We start from the raw sequence: 21,915 nt of genomic DNA, 5'->3' as shown, positions 1-21,915 counted from the left end.
CCATTTTGTGCAAAGATATATTTACTTCCGGCCTACACTGGTTCAGACCGTGTGAGATACCCCCCTACATACAGGGGTTTGAATCAGGCCTTTGAAATACAGCCATTTGAAATACAGCCATTTGAAGTACAGCCATTTTGTGCAAAGATATATTTACTTCAGGCCTACACTGGTTCAGAACGTGTGAGATACCCCCCTACATACAGGGGTTTGAATCAGACATTTGAAATACAGCCATTTTGTGCAAAGATATATTTACTTCAGGCCTACAATGATTCAGGTCGTGTGTGATCCCCCTATACATACAGGGGTTTGAATCAGGCATTAGAAATACAGCCATTTGAAATACAGCCATTTTGTGCAAAGATATATTTACTTCAGGCATACACTGGTTCAGACTGTGTGAGATACCCCCCTACATACAGGGGTTTGAATCAGGCATTTGAAATACAGCCATTTGAAATACAGCCATTTTGTGCAAAGATATATTGACTTCAGGCCTACACTGGTTAAGGGCGTGTGAGATCCCCCCTATACATACAGGGGTTTGATTCAACTATTTGAAATACAGCCATTTGAAAGACAGCCAATTTGTGCAAAGATATATTTACTTTAGGCCTACACTGGTTCAGACTGTGTGAGATACCCCCCTACATACAGGGGTTTGAATCAGGCATTTGAAATACAGCCATTTGAAATACAGCCATTTTGTGCAAAGATATATTGACTTCAGGCCTACACTGGTTAAGGGCGTGTGAGATCCCCCCTATACATACAGGGGTTTGATTCAGCTATTTGAAATACAGCCATTTGAAAGACAGCCAATTTGTGCAAAGATATATTTACTTTAGGCCTACACTGGTTCAGACCGTGTGAGATACCCCCTTACATACAGGGGTTTGAATCAGGCATTTGAAATACAGCCATTTGAAATACAGCCATTTTGTGCAAAGATATATTTACTTCAGGCCTACACTGATTCAGGGCGTGTGAGATCCCCCTATACATACAGGGGTTTGATTCAGCCATTTGAAATACAGCCATTTGAAATACGGCAATTTTGTGCAAAGAAATCTTTAATTCAGGCCTACACTGATTCAGGGCGTGTAAGATCCCCCCTATACATACAGGGGTTTGATTCAGCCATTTGAAATACAGCCATTTTGTGCAAATAAATCTTTAATTTAGGCCTAGTCTGGTTCAGGCCGTGTGAGATACACCCTTTACATACTGTGGTTCTTTTCTACTATTAATTAAACACCCATTTAGGGCAAGAGTCACGGCCTATGGTGTGCACTGTGACATTTTCCCTTCACTTGCGGTTGCCTGCGGCAACGTGTTGTTTGTGTGCATGTGGTGGCAGTGTCTCGGTCTTCTGGCTTATTCCCAGGACATGGTTGCCACGCATGCCGTTGCCAGCGGTAACAGGTGAAGAGTGATGTTTATGGGTGTTTTTCCCTTTAAGTGGTTTCCGTTCCATGCCTGGTGTAGGAAGGGTTAACTCCCTTCTTTGTGTGTGAACACTGGGTGTGTCTGTGTGTGGGTGTGGCTACTTGGGTGATTTAGTCTCTGCTGGATCCCTGTAGCTGATGGGTACTTCAGCCATGCCTTGCTGGAGTCATCCTCCTGCTCTTATATACTATCTGTCCAGTGAGGGCCACCCTTGTGGTCATAAAACTATATGTCTGATGTTAGAAGATGTTTTTATGGTCTATCTGTTTATTGCAGCTATGGATGTCCTGGTTACCTGTGTGATATGTGTTGTGTGCTGTGTCCCTTAGTGTTGTGTGGACATCAGTAGTCATGCACGGGTTCCAGTCAGCGTGTCTGTGGCAGGTAGGTTTGGAACTCCTTTAGTTCACCTGCCATATCCATATGTTGTATTTGTTCCCGTTTCCTTGCAGCTTGGCCAGTGAGACTCCTGTTCGTCCGCATCTAGGAGGAACAGGTAGTCTTACCCTTCTCCTAGTCCAGGGCTACCCTGAGGGCTAGTAGCGACCCTAGGTTACGGAGTATGAGCCCTCCTACCATCAGGGTTGGCTCATACAGCTAGGAGTCAGGGTCAGAATTAGGGATGTCATAGGAGGTGACCTGCTTCCTGATTCCTGTCCTGGCCTAGCAGCGACCAATATCTTCTGTCATCGCACGGCTGAGGGCTTCCCCCATCCTCAGCCGTGACAGCAAGATCCTAAATTCAAAAAATATGAGGAGAACGTCAAATAAGGGACATGGCCCAGGTCATGGTGCTGCTGGTGGAGCTCCTGTTGCAGAGAGAGGACGTGGTCGATCTGTGCCAGCTACACTCACAAGTGAAACCCCTTCCTCAGGTGCGAGTAGGAGACAAAACCTGCAGCGGTATTTGGTCGGGCCTAATGCTGCTCAACGAATGGTGAGGCCTGAACAAGTACAGGCGATAGTAGATTGGGTTGCTGACAGTGGATCCAGTTCCTTCACATTGTCTCCCACCCAGTCTCCTGCTGAAAGAACACAGTTGGCACCTGCACCGATGTCCATCAGTCTTTCACCTCACCCCCTTGCAAATCAGCCAAGCAGTCTGAGCCCCAAGTCATGCAGCAGTCTCTTCTGCTTTTTGATGACTCTGTTAGCAGGGTTTCCCAGGGCCATCCACCTAGCCCTGCCCCAAAAGTGGAAGAGATTGAGTGCACCTATGCCCAACCACTTATTTTTCAAGATGAGTACATGGGAGGACCATCGCAGCACGTCTCGGATGATGACGAAACACAGGTGCCAACTGCTGGGGCTTTCGAAAGTCTGCAGACCGACAAGGAAGTCAGGGGTGAAGACTGGGTGGAAGATGATGTGGAGGACGATGAGGTCCTCGACCCCACATGGAATCAAGGTCATGCGAGTAAACGATGTAGTTCGGAGGAAGAGGCGGTGGTCGCACAGAGCCACCAGCACAGCAGAAGAGGGAGCAGGGTGCAAAAGCGGAGCGGCCGTCCTCTAGACAGTACGCCTCCTACTGCCCACCGCAGCAAGAGACCGAGCACACCAAAGCCAGATCCAAAGAGTTTCCTGGCGTGGAAGTTCTTCAGACAATGTGCTGACGACAAGACACGAGTGGTTTGCACGCTGTGCAATCAGAGCCTGAAGCGAGGCATAAATGTTCTCAACCTGAGCACAACCTGCATGACCAGTAGACATCTCAAAAACCAAGAAAGGTCTCTGGCTTCTCCTGCTTCCTCTTCTGCTGCAGTCGTGGCCTCTTCATCTACCTCTGGAGTGACAGTGCCACCTGGCACCCCACAAACAGAGGATCTGCCAGCAACACCAACACCTGGGTCACCAAGCATCTCCACAATGTCCCACGGAAGCATTCAGCTCTCCATATCCCAAACGCTGGAGAGGAAGAGGAAGTACCCCCCTACCCACCTGCGATCCCTAGCCCTGAATGCCAGCATTTCTAAATTACTTGCCTTTGAAATGCTGTCATTCCGTCTGGTGGAGACGGATAGTTTTAAAGGCCTTATGGCGGTGGCTGTCCCACAGTACGTCGTGCCCAGCCACCACTACTTTTCAAGGCGAGCCATCCCTTCCCTTCACAACCAAGTAGGGGACAAAATCAGGTGTGCACTGCGCAACGCCATCTGTGGCAAGGTGCACCTGACTACGGATACGTGGACCAGTAAGCACGGTCAGGGCTGTTATATCTCCATAACATCACACTGGGTAAATGCAGTGGCGGCTGGGCCTGAGGCGGATAGCAGTTTGGCGCATGTCCTTCCACCACCGAGGATTGCAGGGCGCTTCAGTTTGCCTCCTTTTGCTTCCTCTTCCTACTCTGCTTCCTCATTCTCTACCACCTCCTCATCCGGTCAGCGTAACACCTTCACCACCAACTTCAGCACAGCCAGGGGTAAACGACAGCAGGCAGTTTTAAAACTTATCTGTTTGGGGGACAAACCCCACACCGCGCAGGAGCTGTGGACGGGCCTTGAACAACAGACCGAGGAGTGGTTTGTGCCAGTCAGCCTCAAGCCCGGCCTGGTGGTGTGCGATAATGGTGAAATCTCGTAGCAGCTCTGGGACTAGCCGGTTTGACGCACATCCCTTGCCTGGCACATGTGCTGAATTTGGTGGTGCAGAGATTCCTTAAAAATTACCCCGACATGTCAGAGCTTCTGCATAAAGTGCGGGCCGTCTGTGCGCGCTTTCGGCGTTCTCACCCTGCTGCTGCTCGCCTGTCAGCGCTGCAGCGTAACTTCGGCCTTCCCGCTCACCGCCTCATATGCGCCGTGCCCACAAGATGGAACTCCACCTTGCACATGCTGGCCAGACTATGCGAGCAGCAGCAGGCGATAGTGGAGTTTCAGCTGCAGCACGCACGGGTGAGTCGCTCGGCAGAACAGCACCACTTCACCACCAATGACTGGGCCTCCATGCGAGACCTGTGTTCCTTGTTGCGCTGTTTCGAGTACTCCACCAACATGGCCAGTGCCGATAATGCCGTTCTCAGCGTTACTATCCCACTTCTATGCCTCCTTGAAAAAAACGCTCCTGGCGATGATGGAAGAGGATGTGGCACAGGAGGAGGAGGAGGAAGAGGGATCATTTCATAGGGTTTCCGGCCAGTCATTCCAAGTGGCTCCGAGGGTGGGTTCCTGCACCCACAAACCCAAGGTACACAATTGTCCAGCCAGGCCACAGTTCTGGAGGATGAGGAGGTGGAGGATGAGGAGATGGAGGAGGAGGAACCATGTTCACAGCAGGGTGGCACCCAGACCAGCTCATGGCCATCACTGGTGCGTGGATGGGGGGATACAGAGGACACAGACGATACACCTCCCACAGAGGACAGCTTTTCGTTGCCTCTGGGCAGCCTGGCACACATGAGCGATTACATGCTGCAGTGTCTCCGCAATGAACGCCGAGTTGCCCACATTCTAACTTGTGCTGATTACTGGGTGGCCACGCTGGTGGATCCCCGTTACAAGGACAACGTACCGTCCTTAATTCCGTCACTGGAGCGTGATCGTAAGATGCGCGAGTACAAGCGCACGCTGGTAGACGCACTGCTGGTGGCATTCCCACCTGACAGCGGGGGCACAGTGGAAGCACAAGGCGAAGGCAGAGGACGAGGAAGAGGTTGCCAACGCAGCTGGGGCACCGCCAGCACCTCAGAAGGCAGGGTTAGCATGGCCGAAATGTGGAAAAGCTTTGTCAGCACGCCACAACAACCAGCACCACCAGCTGATATGGAACGTCTTAGCAGGAGGCAGCATTTAACCAACATGGTGGAGCAGTATGTGTGCACACGCCTACACGTACTGAATGACGGGTCTGCCCCATTCAACTTCTGGGTCTCCAAATTGGGCACATGGCCTGAGCTTGCCCTTTACGCCTTGGAGGTGCTGGCCTGCCCTGCAGCCAGTGTATTATCTGAACATGTGTTTAGCACGGCAGGGAGCGTCATCACAGACAAGCGCAGCCGCCTGTCCACAGCCAATGTCGACAAGCTCACGTTCATTAAAATGAACCAGGCATGGATCCCACAGGACTTGTCCGTACCTTGTGCAGAATAGACATGTATACCGGCACTAACCAGCTATTGTTATACTGCAGCGCAATTGCTCATGTTTGTATTTTGGATATTTCACACTCTTTTGGAGTGTACCTTAATTTTACAAAATTAAATTAAAACCAAAAACCTGTGTTGGCTATCTCGTCCTCCTGCACCGCCACTTCCACCTACTCCGCTACGTCCACCGCCTCCTCAAACTCCTACTCCATATGGAACTCCACCTTATAAATCCATTTTATTTTTTTTGTATGTGTTTTATTTTAGATTATTTCACTACTCTGTCATTTACATTTTCGGGTGAAATTCACCAATTTTTGGGTGTATAGTACCACTGCTTTACCTAGTAGACCGGTAAAAAAAATAAAAATAATTGTCAGTTACATTTTCTTGCGAAAGAAATTTTTTTTTTGGGTGTATAGTACCACTGCTATACCTAGTAGACAGGTTAAACAAAGAAAAAAAATTGTCATTTACTTTTTGGGGTTAAATTAACAAATTTTTGGGTGTATAGTACCACTGCTATACCTAGTGGACCGGTAAAAAAAAATAAAAAAAATTGTCAGTTACATTTTATGGTGAAATTAACAAATTTTTGGGTGTATAGTACCACTGCTATACCTAGTAGACAGGTTAAACAAAAATAATAAATTGTCATTTACTTTTTCGGGTGAAATTAACAAATTTTAGTGTGTATAGTACCACTGCTATACCTAGTGGAACGGTAAAAAAATAAAATAATAATTGTCAGTTACATGTTCTGCCGAAATAAACAAATTTTTGGGTGTATAGTAACACTGCTATACGAGCTTGCCCTTTACCCCTTGGAGGTGCTGGCCTGCCCTGCAGCCAGTGTATTGTCTGAACGTGTGTGACTGGAGGGGGTTATCACAGGTTATATTTCCCAATGTTTTGGGGTGTACCCTAATTTTTTAAATAAAATTTAAAACCAAAAACTAGTGTAGGCTACCTCCTCCTCCACCGCCGCTTCCACCTACACCGCCACATCCACCGCCTCCTCAACCTCCTACTCCATATGGACCTGGTCCTCCTAGATCAAGATTATAATTTTTTATTTTTACGTATTTTATGTTATTTAAAGTCATTTCCCTATCCACATTTGTTTGCAGAGCACTTCTTAACCACATTTTGACGCCATTTGCAGCCCTCTAGCCCTTTCCATGACATTTTTACAGCCATTTTAGTGCTCAAAAGTTCTTGTCCCTATTGACTTCAATGGGGTTCTGGTTCGGGGTCAAGTTTGGGTCAAGTTCGGGTCCCGAACTCGAACTTTTTTTCCGAAGTTCGGCCGAACCCGAACATCCAGGTGTCCGCTCAACTCTAATCCTGATGCATCCTGAACGGATCTCTTTCCATTCATAATGCATGAGGACTAAACGGAAACGTTTTTTACCGGTTTTGATATCCTCTGTCGGATCTCAATACCGGAAAACAACAACGCAAGTGTGAAACAGGCCCAGATTTATCCTCTTGAGTAACTGCAAATACGTTGGTCAATTTTCTTTTCACAGATCTCAGTTTTACGGTGCCCATGATTGTATATTTCTGTCTTAGGTGGATCTTTTTACAATTAAAGCGGTATATCTTGGACAACTCCAGAAAATGACTCTTGGCTTCAACAACTTGGAATCAGGTAAGTGTCACGTCACAAAGCATCCACTATTTAGAGGTACCCTTCCTTTCCTAAAATAAAGTAAAGCAATATACAATGTGTGATTAGTACAGTGATGCATTTCATGTCACATCGGATTCGGAGTGCATATTAAAGTGGATGTCCATTTATAGGTTTAAAATTTGAAATTAGATTTAATTCACTACTTTTAAGTTATACTTTATTTTTTTTAGCTCAGTTCTGCTAGGGAAGAGCTACGTTATGATGGATGAAAAAAGCTTAGTTACAAGGTCTACAAGGAATCTAAAGTGTGGCATTTACCTCCCTTGTTAATAGAGATCCGGACCATCCATGCTTTACACTGCAGCTCTGCAGGTTCAGTTTCGCTGCTGTGTATAAGCACAAGCCCATCATAAACTTACTGGATTGGAGAGTGGATGTGCTGTCTTCCAAAACAGCAAGGGTATTAATGATTGTAATGGGAATGTAGGCAACCCACAGGTGAGAAGAGCAAATCGTCAAGTGACTGCCACGTTACACTGAAGTAGAACCGCCTCGGTAAAGGGGGATTCTGGAGATTCTCTTTACATGCACCAAAAAACTAACCAGTCAACTTGCAATGCAGTTGTGCTTTTACTATTTCCCCAGAAGTTGACTGTACAAGTAATTCAACGTGAAAATCACCGCTCATCTGCTCAGCCCCATTGAAGTGAATGGGTCCGGATTCAGTGAGGGTGCAATGCGTTCACCTCACGCATTGCACCCGTGCGTTTGAAAGGGGCCTAATAATAAGGCAGAGTTGATAAAGCTCATGGACAAGAATGGTGTAGTTTCTTGAGAAAAAAGACTAAGGGCTCTTTCCCGCGAGCGGATCCCGTGTGGGTAATCTGCTGCGTGAAAGAGAGACAAGCTCCGTTCCGGACAGCAGAAACACGGAGCAGTAACATTAATGATAATGCTCCGTGCCTCTCTGTGACCTTTTTACTACAAAATCACGGTGACAACTTTATCCCACTGTGATTTTGTAGTAAAAAGGTCACAGAGAGGCACAGAGTATTATCAATCATGTTACTGCTCCGTGTCTCTGCTGTCTGGAACGGGGCTTGGCACTCTTTAACGCAGCAGATTACCCGCACGGGATCCGCTCGTGTGAAAGAGCCTAAGGGGCACATTTATTAAGAATGGCATTTTAGATGTTGTCTTAATAAACCCCTAAGCTGGTGGTGGTTCTGCCGAAGTAATGAAGAGGTGTCGGCCTTTCCATAACTTTGGCGCATCCAGCGCCAATTCTAAATGTAAGACAGCTTCTGAGCTATCTTACATTTAGACCTTTTTCTATGCCGGAAACAGGCATAGAAAATGGTAAATCAGACGGACCTACCGTCCCACCCACTTATTTAGACCTGGAGAGAGCGGGGGAAAGTCGCAGGTTGCGGCACAACTAGCTGCTGCGCCGCAATCTGTGCCTGAAATACATCCAATAGAGGCGTATTTCAGCATCATAAATGACCCCCTTGTTTTTCTATGAGTTAGGGTTGGGTTCACATCATGTTTTATGCCTCCACTTGACATATGCATTACAAAAAAAGATACAAAAACGCAGCACACCACGTTCTTGTATCCTGCACAGTCCAGTAAAAAAGAAAGACATACTTTTTTTTACAATAGTTAAAAAAGTATACTTTTCTTTTTTTTCTTTTTTTTTTACAATGGAACTCTATGGTGAACAGATGCCAATGTGTGGCATCCGTTTAACGTATACGTTTTTTGTATGCGTTAAAAGGATGGGAAAAAACGTGATGTGAACCCAGCCTTAAGGTAAAGGTTTGTGAGTAGACTTAATTCATGATAGCAATTTTCTAGAGCTACATACTGTAATGCTTTGAGCCTCGCTATATTGCATGAATGTCAATGTAATGGTTAGAATTCTATCTGCTTTTTGTAGCATGTCAAGACCTAGCTACCCCCGATTATATCATGCCACAGTCCTCTATTATAACAGGCTTAACCTCTTTTTAATAGTTCATGCCCTCAATCTGTTGAATAGTAAGATGATTATCAAGTATGAATATGAATAAGAAATATGATGAAGAATTTGACTGAAAGGCAAAGGAGGTCCCCATTTGATTTAATTTTACAGCAGTTTGTGCAATGGACATATCCGCTGGTTGACTTCATAGCCGCATGATGTACAAGAAAATATTGCGCACGCTGTACAATAAAACTCTATAGTAATACTGTGTACGTACTGGGGCAGCATAGAAGTGGCTGCGCATACCTGGTAATCTGGGATTTGTGTACATGGCTGAATTGATCTTGTACAAAATTAAATAAAATGTGTATATATTAAAACGTAATTTTAGAGATATTTTATAGTTATTTGGTAGTCTGAGAGGAACAGTCATCTAGGGAATGCTTTTCTCCTGAGGGATATATTTCTAATGATTATTTAGAGCCACAAGCAGAGCTCTTGTAGCACTCAGTGGATATTTTCCTGGAGTAGGGTTCCCACCCCTTTTAACAATAAGTACAAAAACTCCAGTTAGACCGTATTGGATGCAACTTGTTTATTTTTGTTCAAAGTCGGTTGCTGCGGCGAGGTAACGTTTCGGCAACTCTGTGCCTTCATCAGACTAATGCCGCTTGTAGGAGAAGAAGCCACGAGGGAGTAGACGCAGTAGGCGCTCCTATCTTCTAGCGGTACAACCGCATGTTTTCTTCATCACTGCGTCTACTCCCTCGTGGCTTCTTCTCCTACAAGCGACATTAGTCTGATGAAGGCACAGAGTTGCCGAAACGTTACCTCGCCGCAGCAACCGACTTTGAACAAAAATAAACAAGTTGCATCCAATACGGTCTAACTGGAGTTTTTGATTATTTAGAGCCTAAATTATTAAAGTGACCTCTGGATAAACCTGAAAATATTGCTTTTACTCAGAGGTAGGACACCCACTTCAGGCCCAAAGTTATAGTCCACAAGGGTCATTCAGATGGCTCCTGTACAAGTGCCGCTACCTCTTCAAACAGCTCATGGGTGGGGGTGCCATTAGTCAGATAGGTCATCCTGAGAGTATGTCATCAATATCCTTGCAACGCACATCTCCTTTTAAAGTGGATCTATTGCCACTCTGTCTATCTGTCTATTTATCTATCTATATTATACACCAATAGCTGCTATATACTGTATTTGCTCTAGACGGCGCTCTTTTTGCCCGAGACTTAAGACTAACTAACGAGATCTCATGGCTCTGACCCTGTATGACTCTGGGGGCTAGTGTCACCAGGAACTTTAAACCCGACTCCTGCAGAGAGTTAGATCATTTTTGAAATGTCTTATTTTTCTGAAGCTGTGCAGCTGTGTGACCATCACTTTTCAGATTTTGACCTCTAAATGTAAAAAGAAATGTAGAGTTCATGAAAATGGTGAAGAATTTGAAAGCAGCCAGCAGCCATATGAGAAACTTATATTGAATAAGCTTTATTTCCATAAAAATTGAAAATTCCTTTCCAGTAAGAAGTTCATATTTACTATGATTTTTTATATAATCTTGCAAAACTTCATTTGAAAATCCTTTAATGCATTTTTTTGTATACAGATCAAATAAAAAACAGTATAGTAAAAATGACAGTACATTAAGATATGTTATTCCTATTGTACATTGTAATACTAAGGGGTTCTCCAAGATTCTGTTATTGATGAACTATCGCAAGGATAGATCATCACTATCAGGTCAACGGGAGTCCTGCCGAAAAGCTGTTTGAGGAGGGTTCAGCATTCTGGTGAGCGCCCTGGCTTCCTAGCAGCTTACCAAGCACAGCACCATTCATTGGATAACAGCTTAGCATGGTATAGCAGCTCAGCCCCATTCACTTGCGCCTAGGTCATGTGAGCTTCAAATGGCTGAGCGGCGGGGTGGCAGGAGTTGGTCCCCCACCACTCTGATATTGATGACCTGAGTATAAGCCATCTGATATCAGAATCTTGGAAACCCCCTTAAATACAAGTGATTACTAATTTCTGAAAATACAAATGTGATAGCACTCTGCATCCAGCATTCTGCCCTGCCTCCATGCTGGATGAGGCATTGGTGTACATTTTGGCCAAAGCGTAATAAGCCACTCACCACGTCAAGGTCGCCTCTATTGAGTGGTCCCTAACACTAGTTCCTACCTGTTTATGGGCCACATTTTGGCCAGGTAGGAACTAGTGTTAGGGACCACTCAATAGAGGCGACCTTGATGTGGTGAGTGGCTTATTACGCTTTGGCCAAAATGTACACCAATGCCTCATCCAGCATGGAGGCAGGGCAGAATGCTGGATGCAGTGCTATCACATTTGTATTTTCCGTTTGTATATGTATTTCGCCATAGTGATGTGCACCTACATACAGGTTGTGCTGACCCAATCCCCCACACGATTACTAATTTCTATTTGGCATTTTTGTACTGTTTTGTTCAGATTCATGGTTCCTGGGAAAAATCGTTGTCAAAGAAGATTACACTTGTTCCAGGCACACATTTCATTACAATGACTGGATCACAAGCCTTTCTGAGCAAGAATTTACTGAATCTGTAATTATGATGACAGGTAAGGCCATGGATGGGGCTCAAATTATGAGAATTAAAGGTGGCCGTGCATGGCCATGCTTTTGTGGTAGGACGCCCACCTCATGCCCAAAGTTATGGTCCCATAGATCCACTAGGGTCATTCAGATGGCTCCTTTGGCAGGTCTGTAGGTTCGGGTTGTGGGCACTGTGGTGTTTATGACCTGCCTGGGGACTAGTATAGGTAATAAACCTATGCACAATTGACTTATGGAAAATCTGAGGGCTCTGATTAAATGAAGCACAATTAGTGCTTATTTTTTTAATTTTAATCTGTGTGCTTTTTCATAATCAGTATATTATCTCATCATTACTGATAAGCGAAATGTTTTGCTGGGGTTGCCTATGGCAAATCAGAAAACTGAGCAGCTGATCAGGAGCGGCGTGCCGTATTTTGTTAAGTATCTCTCCATCCCTTTCTGTGCAGCTGGTCCCAAATTTCAGAATGGAGAGTGACCTGAAAATAGCTCAAAAGTACAGTGGTAATGTGCCACCACCATAGACAATGTGATTGCTACTGTTAGCTTCCTTACCTATACTGGAGATTCTTTACTGGTATTTTACCCTGAATCTGTGAGAGAAGCAGCATAAATAAGGGTAGAGGAGAGTTCTCCATGACAGGGAATTCCCAGGTCAGTGTTTCATCTGAGCAACTCCCCATCTTTTCCAATCACTGTATAGCTCAGGGTAACATAGGGATATAACATAGATTTTTGGACAGGGACATAAAGTTGTTTTGAGAAAGATTATATAGACTGACCAAAGGGGCTATGGAAAAGAGGAGGTCAAGGCCATCCGCCTTTGGGTTGCTCATTGAAGAACAACACTTTGGAGAGGAGGTACTTTTAGAACAATTACTTATTGAACGGTTTGAGCATACAAACCACATTTTACAAGCGCATGATCTTTAAGACAAACACAACTTACTCGGGTCACAACTGACGATTTCCATCCCCCTTTTTCAAGATATAGTCCAAGAAACCAACTCATTTACATATGGATAGCTCATGGATGCTAGATAGGTCAGAATCTGACTGTTAAGATCCGTACCAATCACTAGAAAGAGGGACCTCAATCTCTTGTTCCCCAAGTTTGCATGACTGTGGCTAGAAGGACTGTCAATAGTGTAGTGGAAGAGCATGTGCCGCTGCAAGATCTACTGCTAACGTGTTCTTGCCAGATACTACAGGGCACTTTCAGAAGTCTTGTGGAGTCCATGCCTTGATCGGTCAGAGCTGTTTTACTGGCACAAGGAGGATCTACACAATATCAGGCTGTTATTAATCTTATGGATGATAGATGTGTATATTTTGCATCCTGATTTCTTTCTTTACTTCATTATCTATTATTAAAAAATGTCTCCACCAAATAAAAAATGGCTAAAAGGACAGGAGAGATTCATTTTCTACTAAGAGATGAGAATTATAACTGAGAATTTGCTAATATGGTATCTGAAATGGGTTTTCTAAGCTAAACCCTTTAAAAGGGGTTGTCTCACTCCAGTAAGTTGCATTCATCATGTAGACAAAGTTAATACAAGACACTTACTAATGTATTGTGATTGGCCATATTGCCTATTTTGCTGGCTTAATTCATTTTTCCATTGCATTATACTCTGCTCATTATGGCCTCTGCTGCAGTGAATATATGAGGTGGCCGGGAAATGCTGCGCATATGTGCCTATGTGTGCTGCCACGGTCCTGGCCACCAGAGAGGCTAGCGCTTTTTCCTATAGTGTGCAAGCACATCCACCGCTGCTGGATTACAGGGTGGTCGTAACTCCTGGATACAAGCAGTGCATAATGTGAGGGAAAAATGAATCAAGCCAGCAAAGGAAGCAATATGGACAATCACAATACATTAGTAAGTGGCTTGTATTAACTTTCTCTACACGATAAATGCCATTCGATGAAGTAAGACAACCCCTTTAAGTGCCCCATTTTACTCTTGTAGTCATGAAAGAGTGCAGGAAGGGCTCCTCACAGCATTGACTAACATAGGTATGGCTGCATTTCCACTATTTGAATACATAAAATGAGGTCTTGCAAGTGGATAAATAAACATAGATCCTGCAAAAGATAAGTAATGATAATTATACTGTGTATGATCATAATTTCTGGAGCAGCAGAAAATCACTCCTATACAGCCTCTGAATACGTTGCTGCATTTTCAGTCTCATATTGATTTTCATTGTAGAACCTAGATGAGCAGATCACCTGCTGTGCACAATTCATTGTCAGCCATTTGCCGTTTTGAAATTTCCAGTCTCACATCTATACTAGTGATTTCATGAATATCTGTGGAACCATATTTACTGCGTTTTCAGTGAATACATTTGACTGACAATACTGCAGCCAACGATACTAATGTGTTACTAGTCGCTCAAAGAGTTAGTTACAGAGTGTCGTCTGTGACTGCTCCTATGCAAATTGGATGTCGCACTGACACTTGGCATCAATCTAATTATTGCTGAAAGGGTTTTCATTGCAACAATATCAAGGGGATGTCCAATTTAAAAACATCACAAAAAATCCCTGCGTATCATTGAATGTTAGGTTAACGATTGGTGGAAATTAAAAATAAAAGAATCCCCTAATATTATTGTAATCCTTCAAGCAAGACTGCGATGAACTCCAAATTTCGCGCTATTGTCCTTCAACAAGGCTCCACATAGTATCAATGTAGACCATGCGACTCTAATGGGACCCTTGGAAAGAGCCTGGCCCTGGTTGGGCCCGTCTTCTTTGCTGCTGGATAGTAAGAACCTTAACAACCAGAGAGCTGGAGGGTGGCCTAAGGATCAAGGAGTACAGGGAGAAAAAACATCAGGATCTTTTATCCTGAGTGGCAAAACATGGCACCTTAAGGGGGGAGTCATTGTGATCTATTGCTATGGTGGTGCCTCTCATATACATACATCAGGGCTCTACCAATATATCAGCGTAATGGGACACAGACAAGTGTTGATGATATTATATAATTGGCTCTCAGGATGATAAGGGCACCTGAACCTGTAGGACTTTGGCAGTTTTAACTGACAGTGGTTGGTATATTGCAGTATGAGTGGGAAATGCTCAGAAATATCAATTCTATAAATTCTGAAGGAGGACTAAACTTATCACAGTGTTTAAAGGGGTATTCTGTTAATTTCAAGTTTCCTCCAATCCACAGGGCAAGGCAACTAGCCATTGCTTTGTGTTGTCCAGCATTAGAGATGGGCAAAATGCCGAAAATTTGCTTTTCTGATGAACCCCTCTCCTATTTTTGAGCCATGTATGTCACATAAAAGATAACAGAGGCTGAAATTATAAATCTAGTGCTACAGTATATTTCAGCATCTATTGGTAGTAGAGCTACTGTGTTACAGGAAATTCACTGGCAAAGCCAATTCTACATGTTTTGCTCATCTCAATGTACAATATCATGGGACAATAAAGCACATCAATGTACTATGAATGTATTGTTCTGGAAAAAACATAATTTAGATAATTGTTTCTACAGATTTAGGGTATGATTACCTCCCTTTCCAGTTTTAATGAATGGCACAATTAGTATTATGCCACCAGAGTACAGGAGGTAACCGACTGGTCACTGCCTTACTTCCTATTCACTCATCTTCTGAGATACAGTACATGTGTCTTCGCCCTGATGTATATACAGCGCTGCCAAAGAGAAGTTTGCATTCCTTTAATATATTCCATCAAACTGGAATATTTATCTTCAGTACTTGGTTAAAACTAATACCCTGAAGCCTATACAGTCCTCAAATCATTCCTTTTACACATAGACTGTTGTGCACTGCTAATACAACCTGCTGTAATATCCAATAACAAGGTACAAGTGTGCGTCACTTGCTGTATCGCAGATCTGACTCCTGTGTTAATATATTATTCATAAACTAAACAAATCTGTGCGTGCCTTTGAAAATCATGTCAAAACCCTGCATTCCTTACTCTTTAGAAACCACTGTGGAACTGAGTAAGCTAAATCCATTCAATACACCAACTAATGGAAAATGGCAACTACGAGTACTGGGTACGCCGACCTTAGAGGAGGACATGGATCTGTCCGTTGTTGTATTTGGCAAAAATGGGAAATCTTCACAGCAAAGTGTGACAAACCTTAACTGGGATCCTTTTCTGGTGAGAACTAACTTAATGTTATGTAATATACTATGATGTGGTATATGATGTAGAACATGCTGTTCTCTAGCAAGCTAGAATGAGGCAGGATTATCACATATTTTCTTTGGAAGAACTTCAGTTCCACCTCCTCAGCTGAAGTCTGGAATACTCTAAATCAGTGATCTTCAACCACCTCTCAGGGCCCACCTGCCGGTCATGATTTGAGAATGAATATCCCCCAAAATGAATACCTGTGGTAAGTCCTGTTGCATTGACACTAAATATATCACCTTCTCAATACTAAGGAAATCTTGAAAACATGACCGGTAGGTGGGACCTGAGGACTGGAGTTGAGGAACACTGCTCTAAATGACTGGACCATGCCCTATTGTTCACCATCCCTTTCCTTAAGTGTCAAGTATATTGTGGCTATAAAGATCAGGACTATATAAACACAGACCAATAAAAAAATATTTAAAACTTGAAAATTCAGATGTGACTGCAGTTCATTCTAATATATTGCTTGACAGAAAGACTATGTAAGACCAGTAAGACAAAAGCTGTTGTTCTAGAACAATTTTTTGGGCTACTTTATAACAGGCAACATAACTAGAGACATAAACCAAAAACCTGCATTTTTCCATAAGAAAAAAAACATACATTCACAGACAGCTGTTGTGGGGTTCTTGCTCCTTTTCAGTGCAAAGCGGGAGTTGGTTGGTTGGTTGGGTGGGAGACTCATGATGTAGGTCTAGAATAACCCTTGTGGAGAGCACCATTTGGAGCAGGGAGACTTATAGACCTGGCAATGCTCTCTGGAAAAAAAAAAGGGTATGTATATAAGCTTTTATCCAGGAGGATGACAAACGAGATATGAGTTGTTGCTTGGTTGTTTCCTTGGTGATACAGTGTTGTTAGCATGGAAGTGAAAAAGTGTAATATCAAACATTTATATATTAAACACCTGAGCCAAAAATGGTCGAATAGAACCAAGAATATATTTCACCAGCAAACTATTCATATGCCGTAAAATATCTAGAGTATCCGCTTTACGTCCGCCCATAGGATATAAACGTCCCTATGGGTGGACGTCTATTTCTGAAAGCACGTTTTAAAACATCTTTTCAGAAATAGCAGCTGCACGCTAATCGTGCAGCTGCTGATCGGGTTGCCCGCTGTCAGTGACAGCAGGGCAACCCTAAGACAAGGCAGGGACAGTGCCCAGGTGTCCCTGCCTTCCGGATCGCTGCAGACACAGCGCTCACCGAGCGCTGTGTCTGCAGAGAAGGAAGCGCTGTGCGCTTCCTGTTCCGGCCCGGCGGTCACGAAAAGTGTAAAATAAAAAAAATAAAAATAAAAGGTTGAAAATAAAAAAAGTTTCACATGTAAAAAAAAAGTCCCCAAGTAAGGAATGAAAAAAAAAAGTTAAAAATAGAACAAATAAAAAAAGTATACATATTAGGTATTGCCGCGTCCGTAAAAACCGGCCCGCAAAAAATGAGCCCCTACATAAGAAAATCTCTCAAAAAATAAAAAAAACTATAGCTCTCAGAACATGGACACATTAAAACATAATTTTTTTGTTTCAAAAATGCTATTATTGTGTAAAACTTTAATAAATGAGAAAAAGTATACATCTTAGGTATCGCCACATCCGTAACAATCTGCTCTATAAAAATGTCACTTGACTGAACCCCTCAGGTGAACGCTGTAAAAATAAATAAATAGAAACTGTGCTAAAACAACCAATTTTTTGGTCACCTTGCCCCATAAAGTGTTATAATGAATGATCAAAAAATCATATGTACCCAAAAATTTTACTAATAAAACTGGCACCTTATCCCCTAGTTTCCAAAATGGGGTCACTTCTTGGGAGTTTCTACTGTAAGGGTGCATCAGGGGGCTTCAAATGGGACATGGCATCTAAAAACCATGTGGAGTTCCTTTTCTTCTGCGCCCTGCCATGTGCCCATACAGCAGTTTATGACCACATGTGGGGTGTTTCTGTAAACCGCAGAATCTGGGTAATAAATATTGAGTTTTGTTTGGCTGTTAACCATCGATGTGATCTCCATTTTCCTTTAATTCTTGTGGAACGCCTAAAGGGTTAACAAAGTTTGTAAAATCGGTTTTGAATACCTTGAGGGGTGTAGTTTCTACAATGGGGTCATTTATGGGGGTATCCACTATGTAGGCCCCACAAAGTGACTTCAGACCTGAACTGGTCCTTAAAAAGTGGGTTTTGGCAATTTTCTTAAAAATTTGAAGAATTGCTTCTAAACTTCTAAGCCTTCACATATGCAAACTGTTGTAATTCCTACACCGTTCACCTGATTTGGATGTAAATACCCTCACATTAAAGCTGACAGTCTGCAGTTAAAGCACATCTTGTTTGTTTCATTTCAAATCCATTGTGGTGGTGTATAGAGCCAAAAATGTTAGAATTGTGTCGATGTCCCAATATTTATGGACCTGACTGTATATAGTTTTGTAAGAAAAGATTCAGTAAAACTTTTACACATTTATAAACTTTTTCTCTGAGCTCAAACTGCCCTTTTGGCTATTATCAGTGATAGCATTCTCTGTGTTAGTGTATATGCCGATAGCTGTTAGTCACTGATGGCCCCGTGTACAACTGAGCTCAGAAAAAGCTGAAGTATAAATGTATAAATGACACGTTTTACTGAATCTTTCCCCAGCAAACTATATATCAGTTCAGCATATCAGTATATGTCTGTTCAGCAAATCCTGATCTATGACATGCTGCCTGGATATTGCCCTGTATTTCATGTTGACAGGTCCCTTTTAAATAAATCTATTTCAAAACCGTGAACTGTGAAGTGTAAAAAGTGTCTAAAACAGATAATAAATTTGGCGCACTGCACCTACACCTGTTAGTATTGCCACAGTTTGGTACAGAATTCTGGCACTTAAAGAAAAAGGCTATAGCAAAACTCAGAACCAGGAGGGGTCCAGGATCCAACTATGCAGACAGGGGCGTAACTACCATAGCGGCAGACCATGTGACTGCTATGGGGCCTGTGGCAAGAGGGGGTGAAAACTTGGTCAGGACTCTACCCTCTAAAGGAACAACTGTTAGCAAATGAGGCAGGGTCATTGAAAAGGGTTTAGGCAGAAATCCTTCTGTCTTGTGTGGGGCCCTGGTTTGATCCTTGCTACGGGGCCCTTACTTCTCTATGTACACCACTGTATGCAAAACATGTACTCGTCCACTTTTAATTTGATCTTTGTAGTTATTATTGCACATGCAAGACATATCAGTAGTAGGTTGTAAAAGTTGTTTGTGAACAGGGGCAGACTGGGAACTTAAAGTGGCCCTGGAAAAAATACTAAAAGTGGCCCCGTTTGGTAGTTGGGTCCAAATTGATGGAAGGCATGGCCAGCAATACCATATTGTGGCACATTATACCACCCCAACAGAGCTAAATATCACAGTTCATCACAAAATACATCCCCAAAAACTTCCCTGCCCGGCCATGAGGAGGGCTCAGACAGCCCCCTGGGCATCAGCCCACTGGGAAATTTCCCTGTAAGGTCTATGGCCAATCTTCCCCTGTTTGTGAAGCAGCATATTAGAAATATGGGGTTGTCTTCTGCTAGACCATTATTGTGCCAGAGTCTGGAACAATCAGAGGATCCTCTAGTGCACAGGTTGGTCAGACTACAGAATTACACAGAAAGTCAAACTCTAGCAGATGTAAGCTTATCTAAATTTCCGTTTGTTACGTTTTTGGTGGGACTTACTATTTTGAATACCTTTCCAGTTACTTCTAGAAGTTGGTATGCAGATGTATTTATCCCTGATATGATCACATGAATGATGAGCGAAGTTTTCAAAAATTCGATTCGACAGCTTCATCGAACTTCATCAAGTAATTCGATTCCTTAGGAATTACTTTGTCATGAATTGCCTTCCATTGTATGGAGTGGGTGCAATGACAGGGAATATCGATTGCGCTGCCCACGTCATTTAACCCCTCAGATGCCGCATTTAACACTTAAGCAGCATCTGAGACTCACAGTCAGATGCCCATGGGTTAATTCAGAGTTTGAAAAAAATTATACTTAACTCATCCACTTGATGGCGGAGAGGCCTGTCCGCTTTCGTCTTGAATGAAGAAAACCCAGCAAAGGACCTGCAGCAAGCATGATGATTTCACCACGTGCGGCGAGCGTGATCACGTGGTGACGTCTTCATGCTCACAGCAGTTCCTTTGGCGGCTTTTCTTCAATCAAGACATCAAGTGGATGAGGTGAGTATAATTTTTTTTACTTTTAGCCACCATTTTAGGAAAAACTGATTCGTAACCACGAAGAGTGAGGGAATTCTGGTATGTGGCAAATCTAATTTTTCCTGAAATTCTGATCAAAGTCCACTTCGGATACTTTGATTCCCTCAACGCTAATCACATACCACAATATGGATTCAGTAACCATGACATGAAATGTATCCATATGCTAATTCTATGTATAAAATGACCCCTATATACTCATTTTTCTCACAGACATGCTGTAAGTATTGTGTCATAATGTTTGTAATACATTAGATGGCCCTGGACAAATTTTTCCAGAGGCTTGAAAAAATTTCCATTATTTGTAAATTCAATAATTTGCATGAGTATTTGAGCCTAGGTTTATTCCTAAATATGCTGATTTAGAAGTAATTTTGTCTATGATCACTTCTGACAGCTGAGTGTTGGAAATATCGGGAATATAATAAAGGCTTCGTTCCTGTCCACGGGTATGAGCTCTGAGAGGAGACTCCACTTACAGAAGGTACATGTCATGTTAATTGATTGTGATTGCTTGATAGAAATTCTGCACTGGCTCTCACCGGTAATTTTCTAGAATCTTTAAAGTCATATGCATTGCAGTGAACAAATGCCCTCAGAATAATTTCCAGCCTGGTTAATACATAACAAATGAGCTTTAACTATGCACAAGATGTTCTTTTATGTCTTCCTATCATGCAGTATTCATATGAAATACCACAGTGCAGAGAATAGAGCCTTTATTCATGTCCATGTAATGGACACACTTTCTCCTTAACAATGAACTTGTTCTTATATTTACATGCAAATGCAGAAAAATACTATGCAAACCATGATATTCTATTCGGAAGAGAATTCTACACTTGTTAAGTATGGTCTAATTATGTCTAAGCTACAATGTACTAAATGCCCCAGGAAGACCTAGCATTTGAACATATATGGGACATTGCACTTGATGCAGATGAAAAACTGTGTTTCCCTTTAAATAAGACTTCTTTGCCTCTTACATTTGTATTGTATTTGTTCCTTAAAGGGGTTGGCCACATTTTGTTGACTTGTGACCAATGTGTAGGTAAGATGACTATATATGGTACTTACTAATATAGTTTTGTTGATATGCTGTGCTATTTGCAATATTTCATAAGCCATGCATCCTTGTTGGGCAAATCTTCTGTGCTGTCCACATGGAGGTCCTGTCCATAAGATGGCCGCTGATGGAGGGTCATGTGACACGGAGGTGAATTTCCTGGTCACATGACCCTCCATCAGCAGCCATTTTATGGACAAGACCTCTGTGTGGACAGCACAAAAGACTTGGCAAACAAGGGGGTAAATTTAATGAAATATAGAAAGAGGCACAGAATTTCAACAAAGGCTATATGAGTAAGTGCCTTATAGTCATCTTGCATTCACATAGGTCAACAGTAACCAACCCCTTTAGCTTTGACCTAATTAATAATGTCTAATATTCTATTTTTTAAAGCAAAATGCTCCCCCCCTTACTGGTTTTATAGTGTTTTTCTATTAGTGGTGTCATTGCTTGCAATGTATGGTACACATCAGGTGTCTGCCCCATGGATTATCACCATTGAATGGGGCTAAAGCTGTTGGTGGATCCACTGCACACAAAATGCAAGTCTGTGGCAGAAACCCAAGGGTCAGTCTCAAATTTGTGCCATGGATTCGGTGACAGATTTTTCTGGTGGTAACATAGCCGAAGAC

At 42.9% G+C, this 21,915-nt stretch overlaps 1 protein-coding gene across 1 annotated transcript in view; it reads left to right on the top strand.

The window, feature by feature from the left end:
• Window positions 1-21,915, top strand: part of RP1 (RP1 axonemal microtubule associated) — a 595,469-nt gene that overhangs the window by 431,347 nt on the left and 142,207 nt on the right. The window contains exons 39-42 of the mRNA XM_040433131.1: window positions 7,115-7,193; window positions 11,632-11,760; window positions 15,738-15,919; window positions 20,612-20,698. Coding sequence (XP_040289065.1) covers window positions 7,115-7,193; window positions 11,632-11,760; window positions 15,738-15,919; window positions 20,612-20,698 — 477 coding nt within the window. The remainder of the gene's footprint in view (window positions 1-7,114; window positions 7,194-11,631; window positions 11,761-15,737; window positions 15,920-20,611; window positions 20,699-21,915) is intronic.

The sequence above is a fragment of the Bufo bufo genome, chromosome 5, assembly GCF_905171765.1.
Source record: "Bufo bufo chromosome 5, aBufBuf1.1, whole genome shotgun sequence".
Classification (NCBI taxonomy): domain Eukaryota; kingdom Metazoa; phylum Chordata; class Amphibia; order Anura; family Bufonidae; genus Bufo; species Bufo bufo.
The sequence above is the reverse complement of the archived record's forward strand: the minus strand, read 5'-3'. Positions and strand labels throughout refer to the sequence as shown.